At 36.3% G+C, this 20,291-nt stretch overlaps 1 protein-coding gene across 19 annotated transcripts in view; it reads right to left on the bottom strand.

Annotated features, from left to right (window-relative positions):
- Positions 1-20,291, bottom strand: part of SOX6 (SRY-box transcription factor 6) — a 614,163-nt gene that overhangs the window by 122,663 nt on the left and 471,209 nt on the right. For 11 of the 19 annotated variants that reach the window (XM_036029075.1, XM_036029074.1, XM_036029077.1 and 8 more), the window contains one exon: positions 5,726-5,849. In XM_036029075.1, the coding sequence (XP_035884968.1) occupies positions 5,726-5,849 (124 nt within the window). The remainder of the gene's footprint in view (positions 1-5,725; positions 5,850-20,291) is intronic. The other 8 variants (XM_036029087.1, XM_036029082.1, XM_036029079.1 and 5 more) reach the window with 1 other exon arrangement.

Below are 20,291 nucleotides of genomic sequence, written 5' to 3' on the forward strand. Positions count from 1 at the left end.
GAAGGAAGGAAGGAAGGAAGGAAGGAAGGAAGGAAAGGGGGAGGGAGGGAGGGCAGGCATTCAAATTGGTAAGGAAGATATAAAAAACTGTATTTACATATGACAGGATCCTATATATAGGATACCCCCAAAATCCAGAAGAATGCTACTAGAATTAATAAACAATTTCAGCAAAGTTTCAGGGTATAAAATTAACACTCAAAAATCAATTGTGTTTCTATATACCAGCAAGAATGATACAAAAGGAAATTAATTAATAAAACAATTCTGTTTACAATAGCATCTAAAAGAATCACATATTTAGGAATAAATCTAACCAAGGAAGCAAAGAGACTTGCACACTGAACGATAAAACACTGCTGAGATTTAAAAGACTTAAATAAATGGAAAGGCATCCATGTTCATGAACAGGAAGACTTAACATTGTTAAGATATCAATGCTACCCAAAGCTATGTACAGATACAGTAAAATCTCTATCAAAATTCCAACAATCTTTTTCACAGAAATGGAAAAGCCAATCCTCAAATTTACATGGAATTACAAGAAGCCCTGAAAGCTAAAACAATCTTTAAAAAGAAGAATAAAGTTGGAAGACGCATACTTCCTGTCTTCAAAATTTACTACAAAGCTACAGTAATTATACAAAACTACAGTAATATAGTACTGGCATAAGAAGAGATATATAGACCAATTAAACAGAATAAAGTGCCCAGAAATAAACCCTAACATATGTGATTAATTGATTTTTGACAAGTGTGCCAAGACCTTTCAATGGGGAAAGGACATCTCCAACAAATGGTGCCGGGAAAACTGGATACCCACATGCAAAAGAGTTTAGTTGGATCCTTACTTTACACCATATATAGAAATTAACTCGAATGAAAGACCTAAACTTAAGTACTAAAACTATGAAAATCTTAGAAGAATATGTAGAAGTAAATCTGGATTTGACAATGATTTCATGAATATGACAGCAAAAGCACAGTCAACAAAAGTAAAAATAAATTTGACTTCATCAAAATTAAAACCTTTTGTGCATCAAAGGATACTATCAAGTAAGTGAAAAAACAACCTACAGAACAGGAGAAAATATTTGCAAATCATATGTCTGATAAAGGGGTAATAATATGTAGAATATACAGAGAACTTCTGAGTCTCAACAACAAAAAACAAACCTCCCAATTCAAAAATGGGCAATGAAGTACTTAAACAGATATTTATCCAGGGATACAAATTCCCAATAAGCATAGGAAAAAATGCTCAAAATCATTAATCATTAGGAAAATTAAAATCAGAACTAAAATAAGGTATCACCCCACATCTACTAGGATGGCTACACATATATTTTTTTATGGAAAATAACAAGTGTGGGAGGATGTGGACAAACTGAAACTCTCTGGCATTGCTAGTGAGAATGTAAGATAGTACAGCCTCTGTGAAAAACAGTTTGGTGGTTCATCAAAAAGTTAAACATAGATCCTTGGATGGTGTGGTTCAATGGATTGAACACTGGCCTTTGAGCCAAAGGGTCACTGATTCAATGCCCAGTCAGGGCACATGCCTGGGTTGTGGGCCAGGTCCCCAGTGGGGGGCGTGCAAGAGGCAACCACACATTGATGTTTGCTCTCCTTCTCTCTCTTTCTCCCGTCCCCTCTCTAAAATAAGTAAATACAATCTTTAATTTAAAAAAAAAGTTAAACATAGAACCTGACCCAATGGTTCCACCCTTACATATATATCCATAAGAACTGAAAGTAGGAACTGGAAAAGACATTTGTACACCCATGTTCACAGCAGCATTACTCACAATAGTCCAAAGGTAGATACAACCTGAGTTTCAACCAGATGAACAAATAAACAAAATACACATACAAACAGATGTATATATACAGTGGGATATTATTCAGCCATAAAAAGGAAAGGATATATATACAGCATATATAGCATATATGCTATAATATGAATTGAAAACAAAATCAGCCAGACACGGAAGGATAAGTATTGTATGATTCCATTTAAATGAAGTACCTAGAACAGGCAAATTCACAGAGAAAGACAGTGGAATAGAGGTAACTAGGGATTAGGAGTGGGAAATAGGGAGCATTATTGTTTAATGGCCACAGAGTTTTTTGATGATGATTAATATTTTGTATATAAATAGTGGTGATGGTTTACAAAACATTGTAAATGTATTAATATTGCTGGGTTGTACATTTACAAATGGTTAAAATGATAATTACTATAGTATTTACATTTTAACACATTTTTTTTAAAAGAAGCATTAGGTATGCTGGTAAATTGCTTCTGGTTATAAAGCCAAGGGACAGTGTATCTCAGCTGAAGGCTCAGTTTGGGGACCACATTTTTAATGGACAAGGGTGTGATTTAATGTAGCTAAATTTACTCAGCTTCAGGGTCAGGTTTTATCCCCAAACCTAGTGATTTAGAATTCTGAAAGAACTTCCATACACTCTGCCAAACTTAATCTTTACTCCTACATTGAGCAGTGGATAAAATTATAGCATATTTTTGCAAATGACAAAAAACATGAGGTGCAGCAAGGTTAAATATGTTCAAGTAGGAATTAAAATAATTCGTGCAAAATATTTAGCACAAAGTATTCGGTAAGCTTTAGCTATTATCATATTACAATTAGTAAGTGCATCACCTCTGGTGTATCAAATGTCCTTATTTTACAGGCAATTCCATCTTGATTGATATATACATTGGCAACTATGAAAGAGGCTCACTTTTTAAATTTTCTCACATATAGGTGCTAAAATGTATTTACCTTACCCTGGATTGCTGCACAGTTCAGTATCGTGACATAAAAGAGCAAAGCAACCAAAAGGTGGTTTATGTTTTGGGCCCTGATGAGTTCCTTTCCATAAAGATGTCTCTAATTATTGAACTATTAAAAAACTTTTTTGGATTAGGGGTTAAAACTCAATAAAGCTATTTCTACAGAGATCCATCTAATAGCTGTTCCCCTAAAACTGCACAGTCCCGGGGGGCAGCATTCCTCCTCGGTAAGCCTGCGAGGGGGGGAGAGCTTGTTCCACGTCCACTGCACACTGGGGCCCTGAAATGCCCAGTGCAGTGGGTCAAAGTATCTGAAGAGAAACACCCATAGCCCTGAATAGATTTGTTTAGACTGTCCTAATATGGGCCTGGAAACAGTTAACTTTGACCATGAACACTACCCCAAGGAGGACCTGGCTTTCTAGCAATTGAGACAATCATTCCATCAGCTGGTGGCATAAATTCTATGGAATTGTTCTAGCTTATGAGAAGGTAGAAAAGAAAAAGAGAGAGCCATTTAGTTTGTAATTTATAAAGATCAAAGTAGTAGCACTTGCTCAGCCTCCTGCTTAAGGAACCAAAATATATAAAGGTATGTGACCATTTCAAGGCTTTTATATGTGACAAAGCTATTCTCTCCTAAAAATTTAGTCATTGTCTAGTGTATCTTTCAAGTAAAATCATCATAGCTCAGTTTGGAGCAAAAACATTTTTCAAGTCCAAACTCCAGCCCAACAGTATTCTCCTCCCCTGATTCAAGTGAAGGACGAGACCACTGTGTAGATTAAGGCTCCTGAGTACGTAATTTCTCTACTAATGGTGTAAGAGCACATAATGTTAGTCCTTTTTAAGTATAATTTGTATATGCAATAAAGCCTAGATTAGCCAAAGTATTAAAGAATATAGACTTCTGGTTAATTAAATTTTCTGATATAACCTATGGATCATTAGAAAATATTTTTTTCAACCAGCCTTGCTAGTGATTAAAATTGTCCTAATGTCCAAATTCATTGTCCTGCCTTAACCAAAATAAATACAATTCTGCTTCCCCAGCACACTACATTGCACTGCACAATCACTGTCCCATGGAGGTAACTCACTCCTGCATAGTGATGTCTCCATCTCTATGTTCTTCTCAGTGACATGCTGTAATCTCATTGATGATGTATTAGAAGGCAGTTTTTCAAAAATGGTCCAACTTCACTGACTATATAACAGCATTTTTCCCCAAGAAAAATGTCATTATGTTTTAACAAAATTAGGTAAGTAACATGTTAACTATGGTGAGGACTATGTCTAACAGAAAATAAGGCCCATTCCTGATTTTGAAGTGTGGAAAATTTTAAATTTAAAAAACACTGAAATTAAATAGAGAGTTTCCACACATAGTTAATTTAAGAGTTGTAGAGATGATAAGCTCAGATTTGGAATAAACCAATAAATTTAGTTTACATCAACATTCCAAAGGGAGTCAAGATGAAGAAAGAGTTCCGAAATACTTAGGGTGATAAGAGAAGGGCTGAACCACTGCACTGACAGAAACATATTCTGACAAAATAAACACCTGTCCTTAAAACAAATACCAATTTCATAGGAAATATGACTTGCTCTAAGAATTCTTCTCTACAAAAATTAATTTTTAGCAATTTGAATATCACAATTTTCTTTCACTTAGGTGTCCAAAAACCTTTAATACTAGGATTGACTTTTTTTTTTTGAGGAATTTTCACAGTCAGTCCTTAGTTAGCCAGACTCTTAACATCTCTATTTGAATCATTTGAGTTTTGACACAGACATCCTACCTTTGGTCACAAGGAACGGTATTTATGCTTCCAAATACAAAAGAGTTATGGATGACAACAAGTAAGTAAAATAGATGTTAAAACTCACCAGGTTTATTTCTATGCAATTTAGCAAGCTTTCTTACCAAGAATTTTAGTAAAGTGATTTATATTTTATTATTGCTTTAAGCCTATTAAAATGCCTTTGTTCACTTTATAAACCCCACACACAAAGAAACTGCTGCACTCAGATTTCTTATACTCAGATTCGGAGGTTAATATATTAAAATGAACTTGACACAGAAATTATTAGTGAGTAGAACAAGGTCACTACTTCTGAGCTGAGGTCACTTACAAAGAATTCACAAATGAAATTAAGGTTGACTTTTATTTACTTGACTATCTCCTTACATTGGATTCCTTTGGCAACATATCTTTAAACATTTAAAGCCCTGTTTACAAGGAGGCTCTGAAAGAAGCTTCAAACCATTATGTGTCCCTAATTGAATTCCCCAGGAGTCCAGTAAACTCAGAGGAATAAAGAAAAATCACAACATTTGCTAAATCATCTCAAAACACATTTCACTGCAAGGTTATGTGACCTGTTTTTTGAGGTTGAAAGATGAATGAGAAAATACTACTGAATGCTTCATTATTTAGACTAAAATCAAAAAGAATTTTACCTATTAATAGTAAGCTAATTAAATCTGTCCAATTTTAACTTTTCTTTCAAGAGAAATCATATAACAAATAATAACATTTCATACTGTATGTGACCACTCTGCCAGAATATAAAAGCTCTCAGGGGGAGGAAAGCATCTTTAGCCAAAGACAATTATTCACAGTGAAGGTAAGAGAGAGCTAACAAAAATTTGTAATCCCCAGGGAAAGTAGCAATTTATCTGTGAACTCAAAACAAACTCAAGTGGAAGAAGAGAAAATAAAAGTTTTAGCAACCAATTAGTTTATTATCATGTCACCTTCCCAATTAACTTTCCAATTCTAATTTTACTTTTAAATAAGCTTTTATGGTTTTTTTATTCATACTTCTTTCATGTGCTCCTGTGTTTGTTTTGACTACGAAGCAAAAACATGTGGATTTTAGCATTTCCAAAAGAATGTTAAACGCCTCTCTACTTACCTGGTTTGTATGTTATTCCAGGGGGGAAGAGGAATCCCTGCTGGGCAGCAGCAGCTGCTGCCAGGGTCCGCTGGTCATGTGGAAAAATTGGGATCATGAGCGGAGGCATATGACCCTGAACCTGCTAAACAGAAGAGAGCCTATGATCAGACAGAGAGCAAATGGACGCCAAGCAGTATTTGTTTTTCAGTCCTGGTGGTGTGCTGGTACCCAAACAGCCACCCACTTCTAACCTCATTCCAAATAGCTCCCTGAGAAAATTCAGGCGAAATTCACCAAATCCCTCCTCTAAAATTCCATTAGCACACCAAGAACATAACCTCATTGTGAATTTGCTTCACCCCTGCTTCCACTAAATTGTAGTAAATGGTTTTCTTTTATGCTGAGTTTTTTTAATTTTCTATTCTTTAAAAAGAAGAAAAAGAAATAAGTTGCTTCTTACACCATACAGTGCTAAAAGGTTTCACCCTTTCACTGGCTGTGCATTCCGTGCTTTATTTTGAAAATAATATTTAGTGTCCTTGGTCAGAAAATAATGTCTAATTGTTATGTATTCTGAAAGCTGTGTCTCCCCAGTTTAGGTATCTTATTTCAAAGCCTCACTGCATTATGTTAAACATAGAGCTCTTCAGATTTAAGGCTACTACATCTTGGCTCCCAATTAAACTAATATTCTTTGCCATACACACCTCGATGTAACATATAAATTGCCTGTCTGGCTAAGCAGTTTTACAGCTTTATGCACTACCATGTAGCTCAGTAATTATGGAGTTGTATTCAGAGAGCATTTCATAATAAATCCTACTATATCAAATTTCATTTGACCTCAATAAATGTATCAAAGAGCACAAAAATGCAAAATAGAAAATCTTCACTCTCTATATCAGTATTTGTATTCCATATGCAGAAAATAAGAGCTATGACAGAATCATGCCGGTGGAAATCACATTTTAATTTCCTAGCTCCCTTCTCCGCTCCGCACATACCACCCTGATTCCAGGAGAGCATCACAGGAAGGTTTTGTCCTGGCTATTAGGGCCTGTAGGTTGAACCACAGGACTTTTGTTATTTAAAGATCAAAATTAGGGTGTATTCACAGAAATGATCTTTTAGTTCAAACTGGGTTTTTGGCCTCTCTACTAGCATAAAAGGGCTACATACATTACATTCTATTTAAGATACAAACCTTTACCAGTAATTCTACCAACCCCAAACTCTTCCCCCATTTAAATTCCTAAATCTTCTCTTTAGGCAAAATTCCATATACTGGCTAGTGGCCCTGTTGAAATAGCACTGACTTGCCTTGTCCTGTCCCTTTCCCCCCACAGCCAGGGACATAGTGCAAAACGCCTCTGTGTAGGTCTAAGAGGTTTCATTTACCAACAGTTTTTCTCCAGGGAAAGCCCTAAGATGCAGGTTAATAAAGGGCAAGCAAAAAATAAACACTTTACAGTATTTTTCTGAATTCATTTCTCAGGAAAATCAACTTATAATAAAAAGGTCTTTGTGCAATTACTACCTTGCCAGTGGGGCGTGAAAGAAACTAGCTTTGGGCAGCTATTTCTTCCATTTTAGCTGAGGTAAGCCCAAGTTTTGTACTTTAGTGTACAAACTTAGCCTGCTTCAATTGAAGCTGATCCCCTAGTGCCCAGGTCTTGCCTTTAACCCTGAACAAAAGGACTAGGTTTGTGGTTCAACCCCAGCTTACTGTGACCTGATGCAAATCTGAGATGTCAAAAATGAGGGCACTGCTCTGTGTCAGAAAATAAAACAATATTTTTTGTGGGTGACTACTATTCAGTGCAAAAGAATATCAAAGGAAACCATTTCATTTACTTCTGGAAATATGGTCCTACCATGGACCTTGAACACGGCACAGATACTTCAAACTCTAAAAATAGGGAACAAGAAAGTGAGAAGTCTAGGTACCATATTTATATCCCCTCTCCTTCTTCCACTTAGCAAACATTTATTAAGTTGCTATAATGTGTTATGGATCTTGAGAAGTAGCTGGAAAAAATGGCAGCTATTTAGCATGGGATAGAGAAGATATGCTATCCTCAAATATTTGAGGGAATGGTATATGAAAGATGAACCAGATTAACTGTGAGTAGTTAAAAAAGGCAGAACTGAGCTCAAAAGAGAGAGGGAGGAGAAAGAAAGATGGGGGGTAGGCAAATTTAATGCAAAGATGAATTTTCTAATAATGATTTATTCAACAATCACTGATTAAAGAGGGTGTGTGTGCCATTTCCCTAGAGGTGGTCAAGTAAAGGTTGTATACCTACAGATTAGAAATTCTTGAAAAGATATGCATTAAAAACCCTAATTAGATAATAACCTATAGAGCTTTTTCAACTTTATACTTCTATGATTGTTTAAAAGTCAACGTTAGGAAGATAATGTGATATAGTCATTCTTTTATTCATTCAACACGTATGTATCCAGAATCTACTGTGACTACAAAGGCTTTGCTGTCAAAGAAGCTGAACTTAAATCTATACATTGTCATTCTGTTGGCTGTGTGATCTTGAACAGTTACTTAACCTTCCTGAGACTACTCTGTCATGTAAAAAGCAAAGCTAATGACACTACCTTGCATGGCTATTGTGAGAATTAAGCAGACAAGGAGAGTGACGCTTGCAGCACAGTGACTGGCACGTTCTAGGCCCTCAGTACATGTTAAGTCTTTGCTCATTTTTTTGTATAGTTTGAATATTCAGTACTAGAAAATTATCAAGTTACCACCAAAAGAAGACACAGTGGATCTTCCCCATAACTCTAATTCAAAAAAGAAAACATGAGCCAACTAAACAATTCAGTTTGGCAGGCAGAGGCTTGTCATGTTCTTCGCAGACACTGATCCTCACAGAGCATTATCCCATCCCCAGTATCTAGAAAACTATGAAAAAGAAGAGGTGGGACAACAGCGATCATCTGAAGATGTAACTTGGGATTTTTAGTGTTATTCATTAAGCAGCATCTTAGAACGGAAACAATTTTATTTTTATATTGATGCCCAGGCTCTTCAGATCAGAAAGGGATCAGTGGTAATTAGGCATCAGATCTTAGTTTTTGAATCTTGGTGTCAAAAGCTATTTCCTTTGTAATCAGCTATGTACATGAGATAACTAAGTAGACAGCCTAAGGTCATTTTTAATGGCAAAAAGCTGTAGGTGTTTCATATTAACATAAGTGTAATAATTTAGGGAAGTTCCTTTCTGTCCATCACCATCTATAAGGTAGGATATGTTAGAAATTCTCAGTGCTATTATCTCAGAGGCAGTTTCAGTAAATTGAAGGTCAAAGTAAGTGAGGAGGGGGATGGAAGGCATAGTGAAGGCAGTAGTAATGATAGACTGAGAGGTGGAGCGGAGTTTACAGTTGATCTAACCTACTAGTTCTCCCAGTGTGGTCCCTGACCAGCAGCAGCACCAGCAGCAGCCCCAGCAACACCTGAGAACTTGAAAAAAGCTAATTATGGGGTTCCACCCTAGACCTGCGAACCAGAAACTCTGGGGTTGGGTCCAACTACCTAAAATTTAGATTAAAATAATCCAAAGCAGTGATGTTCAAACTTTAATGTGCATTAGAATCTGGAGGGCTTGTTAAAACAAAGATCGCTCAACCCTACCCTCAGAGTCTCTGAATCTGTAGATTTGAGGGAGGGGCCTGGAAGTATATTTTTCTAACAAGTATCCAGGTGAAGGTGGTGTTGATGATCCAGCGACCACTCTTTGAGAAACACTAACTTAAATCAAACCTCACAAATTACGCATGGAAACAGGTGGCTACAGAAGGCAAAGGCATGAGGTCACACTGCCTATGACAGAGCTGGATCTAAAGTCCCAAACCACTAATTACCCTGTTGAGGGCTTTTTCCATTATGTCACATGGACTTTAGTGACAGGGAAAAAAAGAAAGAAAGAGAGAGAGAGAGAGAGAGAGAGGAAAATCACATGTGTACATGCTTTTGGTAGAGAAAATCTGGAGTTCTGCAACTAAAAATAATTTTATGTTTCAGAGGTGTGTTGTTGGAGGCAGCTTGTGAGTATGGCTATTATATTGTTTAGATTCAGTTTCTTTCATCTTCCCTCCCATTTTGTACCCAGAACAATTTGATCTTAAACCTATTGTTACTGATTCCAATTATTTATCATAATACTTTCAGGGGCAATGATAATTTAGTTTGGAAAGATAAAATTGTCCTTAACTTATTTCAAGTAAAAGAATGATATGAAAATTCAAAAAGCCCTTTACTAAACACAAGCCAAAGTATCTGGCAGCCAATTAGAATCTAGGCTGAGAGATGACGAAAAGCTCCTTTCTAGTGCTCCTTACCAAAATAAATAATAGTGATGATGATGATGATAATACTCACAGCAGCTAGTATTTTCCAGTGTTTCCTATGTGCCAGGCACTGGGAAAGTGATTTACATGCTCTATCTCATTTAATCCTCAAAACTCTAGGGTGTACTAACTGTTACTATTGTCATTCACTTAATGGGAAAGACAAAACCAGGAAAGGGTAAATAATTTGGTCAATTAAAAAGTGATCGAGGCAGGATTGAAGTCCAGGTAAATCAGGCTCAAAGTCTATAAACTATTACTATATTATATTAAGCATAAAGTCATCTTTTGCTAAGCAGACCTAAATGAGGTAAGGAATATAGTTCTTTGTGATAACAATTATATGACTGAAGGTTTTTACAAATATAATTGTAAATTTACATGAACTTGTAATAAATAATACTCAGGAATCCAATGTACCCTCTACCCTGTTTCCTCCAACAGTAGCACTTTGAAAAACTAGAGTGCAATATCGAAACTAGGATATCAACGTTAATACAATCCAACAATCTTATCCAGATTTCCCCAGTTTGATGCTAGTTTAAAAGAATTATGTCTTAAAAATTAACAAGGGTAATGGTAAGTTTCTACCACCTATATAGAAACCGCCACAGCACCACTCACCAGTGGAAACAGTCATGTGCTGCAGTGCAACATTTTGGTCAATGACAAACTGCGTATACCACGGCAGCACCGTAAGATTATAATAGAGCTGAAAACTTCCTAATCGCTTAGTGATGTCATAGCCATTGCAATGTTAGAGCAATTAATTATTCACGTGTGCGTGATGCTGGTGTAAACAAATCTATTGTGCTGCTAGTTATCTAAAGTATAGCACATACAATTAATGTCATAGGCTATACCATCTAGGTTTGTGTAACTGTGTTCTATAATGTTTGTGCAACAACCAAATCTTCAAACATTCTGAGAAATCTACATTTCTCAGAATGTAGCCCTGCTGTTAAGAGGTTCTTGACTGTAATATAAGTGGAAAGGATGAATTAAAGCAACAATTTCCCCCTTTCATAGCTTTCCATTTATTGTACTTCCTAGAAGATTATTGGTTGAAGGTGGGACAGAAATAGAAAGCAAGGGCAAATTAAGGGGGAGAGATAAGAAGGCTCCGTGGCCACACAAGAACATACAAGCACCCAACATACTTTCCTCCTATGGAAGCTGTGAATTAAGTCCACTGCATTGAGTGTCAGTGCTTAGGGCAGATAAAGAATTCTGAAGATACAGAAAATCCCCACCCTGGTGTGAAGAATGTAAGCCTGCCTTTCCTCTTCCTTCCCATCATCCTATTTTCCATGTGGTGACATACCAGGAAAGACAGTCACACTGGAAACAGCAACTTCCAAAAACATTTTACTAAAGAATAAAAAATAGCCCTGGCTGGCATAGCTCAGTGGATTGAGCGTGGGCTGCGAACCCAAGTGTCGCAGGTTGGATTCCCAGCCAGGGCACATGCCAGGGTTGCAGGCCATGGCCCCCAGCAACCACACATTGATGTTTCTCTCTCTCTCTCTCCCTCTCTTCCCTCTTTAAAACTAAATAAATAAATCTTTAAAAAAAAAGAATAAAAAATAATAGACTCCTCCTCACTGCATCAAAGAATGACCAGTCTCCACATGTATTTTCCAAGAAGTTATCAAAATTCCAAATAGCATCCTTTTTTGCTTGAAAGTATAGCTTTCCCTCAGCACAAATTCAAAGATACTATTTAAAAAGGGGGAGTAAAACTGATTTTGTTAAAACAAAAAGTAAAACTTGATGTGACCAAAAGTATATCTCTGAGTATGAACTGCATTACTTTCATTGCTTTGGTAGTCAGCACTAACTGGCTAGATATGTAACCTGAATGACTAATGGAAAACCGGGAACCCACCATAGATGAAGCTCAGTCAGTGCTTCATGAAATAAACACACTGCACGCCCCAAACCAAAACTGCCCGTTAATCCTAAATTCCCAGTCCCTCACCAAAGCAGCTCCCTTTAGGAAAGGGTAGAGAACATATTCTTGATCAAAAAGAGTACATACCCAAGAATTTTAATTGCTTGGTGTTCCTCACATTGTTCAGACAATCAAGACAGCGGCAGATGCATGGGAAACACTTAGGTTCTGTCTCTTCCTATTTCTAAAACGGCATTGTTGCATCAACACTCATCCCCTTTGTTTTCTCTGCACTAAGTTGTTGATGATGCCATTTTTTGCCATCTGCCCCAGAGCTTCATTAAAGATACATGAATGGGCTAACTGGCCCGATATCTTGTGAGGAACAGGTGCTATTGTTTGTCCCTGAAGACTTGCACTAAAGATATGACTCAGAATACTTGAGAAAGAGCATCTGCAGCAGTCAGTCAGAGAGTGACTTGGCAGAGACCTGGCTACGTGCTAATATGCAAACAGAGTGACACTCAGGGGGACTCATTTTCTCTTTCATGAAGATTATTTAACTTTCTTAGTGACGGGAAACAAGAATTTGTGTGGAAAAATCATAGGAATATTAATGTCTGTTCCTGATTAAAGACAGTGAGCAAATGATCTTTTTAATGCTTTATCTCTAGAAAATCATTCCTCATGTGGTTTAATTGGAGAAAGCTTCTTTAATCTGTCAGAAGAAATGTATCCAATGTTTATAAATCATGACAGAGGGAGGGAAAGACAGAGATACAAAATAGAGACTGAGAAAGAGCAATCAGAGAGGAAGAAGCGGGGTATACAACAGAAAGGCTGGGAGAAGAGGGAAATTTCTTTAAAGGCCATATTCTTTATTGCAAAGAATACCTGAGTCGTTGTATAAAGTGTCATCACTGTAAAAGCTGCTGTTTCTACAGTGAAAGAAATAAACACCCCAGAAACCTTACATTAAAAGCCTTCAAGGTCAGCGAGGTGTCTTCTTACTGTCAAAAAGTGCATACTGAACCCTATACGGACATCAGTTAATTCTGGAGAGTTAGGAGAAGAAAGGGTCTCACTTGATAGAATAAATAGTGGCTTAATATAAATCCTTTTAGTTTCAAACCTTTTTTTTTGTTGTCAAAACCTGTCTAAAATGTTAACACTCTGTTTTGTTCTGCCTTAGAAAGCACAATAAAATTGGTCAACACATTGAACTTCTCTTGGCTGACCTGTCTTAAATACACAAAGGAGCTTTATATATCTAAGTATTCCACAATTGTTTCAATTCATTAATCTCTCCCAAGGTAAATTAAGTGCCCTGAATGGCCTGTGCCATTTACATTTCTGTATACCCTACTGCTCATATCACAGGGCTAAGAATAGCGTAGGCATGTTGTGCCAACTGATCGATGTGAGAACCATCTAGGACCCAAGAGCCAGTTTTCTGAGCACCAGTGTCCATAGGGTAGTATTGTTAAACAACTGCAAAAGGTGTAGAACTGTAGTTGTTTTCACTCCAGAAAAGCATAAGGAATGCTTTTAAGTACATTTTGATAACACCTTGTTTGCTTTTCATTTGTCTTATTTAGCAAAACTCTGGCTGCCACAGCTAATGGAGGACAGCAAATCCCTGCTTCCTGGAGAACCTAGATCTAGCAGGAGAAATTTCAAACTGAAATTTTATCAGGAACAATTCTGGGACACAAACTGTTTAGAGTATTTGAGAACAGAGTCCCATCTTCCCAGATGTTTCCACAAAACAGCCAATAAATATACATAGTACAAATAATGTGCCTGCATCCAGAAGAGGATCCTGCTTTCTTTGGTTTTGTCTGTTGATGACATGATTTTCACTCTCCTTCTCTCTCCTTCTCTCTCTCTCTCTCCCCCACCCTCCCTCCCTCATTCTCCACCACCCCAAAGAAGGATAATGTACCACTTTGTTACCATTGTTATTATTCACCTTTAATTTGCAATTTCTTTCTAGAACTTGTGTACTACTGCCACCCCTCTTATCAAGATCTTCACTAAAGGGTCAAGAAAACCCCTGAAAACGTAGGATGAACTCAACCTATTACAGTTTAAAGGCATCATTTTAAAAACTCAGGTTTTAATCTTTCAAAGTCATATGCTTTAGTTTGAATGTTAATGAAGAGCTAACTTTAGACTTATGATATATTTTTTTCTATATGTATATTATACATCAATAAGAAAGTTAACTTTTTAATCCTCAGCTGAAGATATGTTTATTAATTTTAGGGGGGGAGAGAGAGAGAAACATTGACGTCAGAGAGAAGCATCATCCAGCTGCCTCCTGTACGTGCTCCAACTGGGGATCAAACCCACAACCTAGGTATGTACCTTGAAAATCTACTCCACAGGCTAGCACTTTCCAGCTCCCTAGGTTATACAGAAGAGAAATGATCATCGAGAGTAAGAACACAATGATTTCATCTGTTAGATTATCAGCACATATTTTAAAAATCTTCTTTAGGTATCTATTCAGAGAGAAATGTTAGCCCTGAAAGAGCCAATCCTGACTTTTGGGTTAATCCCTTTTTTTAATATTCCCAGCATACTGGATACACTCACTCTATCTGCATTTTCTAAAATGGGCAAATATCTCATTAATCTATCATGATCATTAGTAATCAAACATCACTATACTATCTCTCATTCATTTGTACATGATTAAATATTGAATTTTCAAAGAAAAGAACATGGATTTAGCACTAACATAATCATACTTCCTAGTATCTCTTACTTATTTGTCCCCTAACTTCCTGAAATAATGTGCTCCACTCATATAAAATGACCTCTTAGGCTCCCAAGAAACCGTTACCACATGAGAGAAGTCAACAGTGCCTGTCTTCGTTCAAGTATTCAAGCACCATTTACTGAGCACCAAGTACTGTCTGCTTGGTGCCATGCTAGGCACCAGAAATGTAAAGACGCCTTAAAAAAGCCCATTGCCTTATTTTATCAGGTAGTGGTGTTAGGTTTGTTTTCACTTACACAGTGGTATAAATCATTCAGTTTGTCAGCTTACTTTGGAGTAGAATCAACAGAGAAAGGGAAGATTTGCTAAAAGAAACTAAATTACAACAACAAAAAAATTTAAGTGTCTTTTCACAGTCTTCCTATGGTCTACAACCCTGAAAAATTTTGAGAGTATTTATGAGGACAAAAGTCAGATTACTTTATAAAATGAATGACAAATGTTAATTAAATGTGGGTAAATTATCTGACTATGTTTTAAGAAACTCTCACCAGGAGGGAGGTAGAATATCCTGGCCATAGAGAAATTAATAAAACATGTTATGCAAAAGTAAAATTTATGATTCATTTGGAATTAGATATCTACCACCTTTCCAATCCATACAAATGCATAATCTTGTCAATTAAATATTATTGTTAAGGTCTAGTAGTATGTTAAAATCACTTTAAAGTGCAACTAAGGAAAATTCATGTGTGTTTATTACTCCTTAAGGATCTATTAGTGGGTATTTTATTCAGATTCGTGCTGTAAAATCTGCATAAACTCAGCATATTGTTATCCCCATGTGTGCATTTGTTTGGTTAAAGCAGAACAGCAAATCTCAATTTTTGCAACTTCTGGAAAAGTCAAGAGAACTAAAACAGTCTTAATTTTAATCAGATACAAACAGTTATCACCACAGAAATGAAAAGTTGACTATTATGCAAATAGTCACAGTTAGTGGTCACCAGGCCATCACAGAAGACTGAGCTAGTCAATTACTTTAGATATTTCCAAAGACTAGTGAAGATGAATGTTTCTTATTCTATCCTGTCTTATTTCCACAGAAGTATGAAACATATTAGAGACTAATGATTGTTGTCCTCAAATGGAAATCCCATTACATACACAATGATCAAAGTGTTTTGCCAAGATGAAAATTAATTGTTTTTAATTTTGTATGAACGCCATATAAATATGGTAACATTTGTGAAGAATGTAGAATTCCTTTCTTTGTAACAACCAAATTCAGATATAAACCTTTCATAAACTTTTGACCTGTAATGAAGGCAATCTGGCTTTTACCCCTGAAGTATTTTACGCAAGCTTATTCTGTTAGCAATGACCAGAATTCAATTATTAAATCCCTCCTCCAGAAATGCAGGTTTACATCTCTGACTACCCGTCTTGTTAAAATTATGTGCAAGCAACTTAAAGGCAGGGACTTTGTACCTCCCCAGGGCTTAGTAAAAGTCTCTCTTACACAGAGTAGGGACTCAACAAATATTTGTTACGTAAATGCGTTAAAGACTTTTTATCCTATGTTGTTTAAAAATTAAGCCACAACAACTCTGATTATTTTGTTTGAAGATCTTCTGAATCAATTTGAAGTATTTTTGTCATTTACAGTTTTTAGTGTGAAGCAACAGAAATAAACACCTCCTCCAAAATACTTCATCAGAGTGATCTTTTCTTTTGGTATGCCACAGTTCTGACTTTGAAGTCTATTAGTTGGTTTGAAAATTCAAAAATTAACTGTACTCATTTATTTGAAGATAATTTTTTAGATTTTATTTATTTATTTTTAGACAAAGGGGAAGAGAGGGAGAAAGAGAGGGAAAGAAACATCAATGAGTGGTTGCCTCTTGTGCACCTGCCACTGGGGACCTGACCTGCAACCCAGGCATGTACCCTGACTGGGAATCAAACCAGCAACCCTTTGGTTCACAGGCCAGCACTCAATCTATTGAGCCATACCAGCCAGGGAAAATTTGAAGATAATTTTTAATGATTGAGCTCTCCTAGTATATCTATTGAAATTCTTCTATAGTATAATTTAGAGAGGCGTGTAAGCTTTAATAATTTCATCATAAACAATAGTAATCCTTACTGACAGAAATGATAACCTAGTCACACCAAAGAGCCAGAAATACAGTTTTCCAAAATTATAATAAAATATTTGTTAGGCTGGTAGTGCAATATAGAATGAATGTAGAAAAACATATAAGCATTAGCTAATGTGAAGAGCAGAAGTAGTTTCATCTTAAGCTAGAAGGCCCAAGAAACCTCCTGTGGGAACTCTGACTCAAACCTAAGATGTCCAAGATATTGATGGCTGGGACTCAGCCATGCAAGTTGACCCTCCCTGGAAGCATCAGTGAGAGGTGGTGTCTGTATATGTGATTGAGGGAGAGGAGAGGCAGAGAGATAAAATAAGGGGACCTTTATAAGGGTGAATGAGTAAAGGCATATATAGTGGCTATGGACACAAAAAAAGGTTTTTACTCTTTATCACACTCTAGTATTTTTAGAGCAATAAGTCAATGGCATGCAACTTGAATGTCACTTTGGAATGTTACCTACAACTCCTGCTCTACCCTCAGCATGCACAATCACACATATACACATACTCTTTCACACACACTCATACACGTCCATACCTGCTACCCTCAACTAAATGCATGAGTATGTTGACACTGAAGAGGATCGTAAGGATAAGCTAACATGTTTATTTAATAAGAGCAATTTTATTTTTGTATTTTTATTGAGTACTATGTTCGTATTAAATAACATACACATAACAAAATGTCCCTACTAAAGAAAGTAAGGTCCAAACTCTCTAGCCTAAGCTGATACTGAAATCACTCCACATCATGTTCTAAACAACCCCCTCAAGCCTCTTTTCCTACTGCCCTTTACCATCTTTCTCCTCTTACTTTCAATGACTCCCAAGTAAGTCTTTGTTCACACCACTTTTCTCACTCTCCACTAAGAACGATCTTTCATCTCTTTGCCTTCCCAAACCTAACCTACCCTTCAAGATTCAGCTCAAATTCAACTCTATGAAAATTCCCCAAATATAAAGTTCTTTCCCTCTGTCCAAATTTACATGGTACACACTGTGTTATTTAGTGGTTTTCATATCAATATTTGGCTCTCTATCTAGGCACCAGAGACACAGAAGTAGATGAAATTCCCTACCATTATCTTCCAGCAAAGACAGACCACATATACATGAATATAAGCATATATGTAGGTGTGTGTGTATACACACATGAGCAAATATATAAATATAATAAATGCCAGTTGATAACATATGCTATGAAGAAAAACAAGGTGAGATAATGAGAGTGTGAGGGTTATATGGTGGAAAGTGGAAGGTCGTGGGGGTAGGGAGTACAGAGGGTTATGGTCAAGGAGGGCTTCTTTGAGGAGATAATAACAAGAACTGAATGACCTAAGGAAATGCTACATGGGACTACCTGGGAGAAAAGCAACTCAGGCAGAGGGTATATGAGTGCAAAGGACACAATGCAACAATAACTTGGGTGAGTGAGTTAGTAAGGCCAGAGCAGAATAAGCAAAGAGAGTAGTAAGGGAAAGATTAGAAAATTGGGCACAGACAAGATCACTCAGGGCTTCATACAGCACAGTATATGATTTGGGTTTTATTCTGAGTGTGATGGAAATTCATTGGAGGGTTTTAAGAGAGAGAAGTGGCATAAGATCTGACTGAGGTTCATTAAGATCTCTCTGGTTGCCATGAAGAAAACTGACTCTATTGGGACAAGAATGAAAGCAGAGAGTCCAGGTTAGAAAACACTTCAATTGTCCAAAAGGGAGAATAATAATGGCCTTTTCCATCTTATGAATCCTCTCTGCTCAAGTAGAAGCAAAAAATCTTGCAGACAGATTCTTAATATGCTACTAGGACAGCGACTGCAAATATAAAAGGCAAAAAGTAATTTTCTGACTGATTAATTAGCTAATTGATTAACTGACTGATTAAAAACATAGCCTGTCCAGTGATTCCATATGAGACAAGACGCACATCACTTTCAAACACTGGTACTCTTTCATACCTATAGGGGAGAAGAGTATAGGAAATTAAAATCTAAATGGGTACTGTTGCACCACTGTAATTCTCTTCCCCAAATACTATGTCTTTTAATAAAATTTTAGGCAGCAAAGAAGCTTACTGGCAGAAACAAAAAATGTAAATCCTTAATTCAGTCTCTGTGTGGGAAAAATAAGAATATTTAAAGTAATTCAAGTTACCTGCCAACTTTCCTATGGAAAAAAAGTCAACTGTTAGTAAAGATCAGAACAGTAGAAAATTTAATATATATAAACTGGCTCAAACACTGGTTAAATTAAACTTCTCTTGCTTTTTCTTTTTTTGGCAGTTGAAACTAATGTCATATTTGCCAAATGAAATTGGAATTTACAGTGGAGTCAGATGCTGCAGCAATTCACCTCATGATAGCCTTTGCTTTCACAAAGAACAGGTCAACAGTATTATTTAAGATGAGCAGATGATTACTAGACTTATCACAAGGTACAGAAATGTATAATCACTATGCTGTACACCTGAAACTAATACAATAATGTATGTTACCTGTAATTAGTAAATAAATTAACTTTTAAAAAATAAACAATTTTTTTAAAACAGACTGACTAGAAATAACTCACACAATCACAGCTGAAAAGGAAAAGAAACTGAAGCCCCCAAACAAATGGAAATATCTACTGCTCTGCTCAGGTCAATAGAAAAAAAATAACCAGAATTCGAAATGGGAAATGAATACTTTGAATTTTCCATGCATTCCTCAAGTAAGATATCCTACTTAGAAATTCAAATATTCCTTTATCCTCCATTTTAATAAATTAATTTATGCCATACTCCATCTAAAACACAGTATTACATTGCTCTTGATGGCAATTCTTAATGGTAGGAAAATAAAGAGAGTATTGTATGTCTCAGATTTAAAGGTAAGCACAATATAAAATCTTAACCAATTTTCTGTACCACCAAAAAAATAACCACACAAAAACCAAAGTATTAGTATTAGGTTTGTCCTAATTATAATATGGTAACAGAAAAAAGAGAAGTGAAGACAAGAAAAATGGAGAGACTTGAGGAGGAAAAAAGGGAAAATATGAAAGGAAGGATAAAAACAGTAATAAAGAAAGAGGAGGGAGGAAGCAAACAAAGATAGTGTGGGCTTTAAAAAATTTTAAAACCAGGGTGCTACTAATGGGAGGAAGAGGGAGTGGAAGGAGATGGAGGAGGGTGTGGGGGATAAATGGTGATGGAGTGAGACTTGACTTGGGGTGGTGAGCACACAATACAGTGTACAGGTGATGTGCTACAGAATTGTGCACCTGAAACCTATATAATTTTGTAAACCAGCATTATCTCAATAGATTCAATAAATAAATATGCAAAATTAAAAAAAAATTAGTGCTGTCTTTTATATGCACAGTTTTGTCCTAATTACTGCCCACATTGTCCTGTACCCTTCATCAAATGTAAACTCCAAAGCCCACCCAGT

This window comes from Phyllostomus discolor, chromosome 6 (genome assembly GCF_004126475.2).
Source record: "Phyllostomus discolor isolate MPI-MPIP mPhyDis1 chromosome 6, mPhyDis1.pri.v3, whole genome shotgun sequence".
Classification (NCBI taxonomy): domain Eukaryota; kingdom Metazoa; phylum Chordata; class Mammalia; order Chiroptera; family Phyllostomidae; genus Phyllostomus; species Phyllostomus discolor.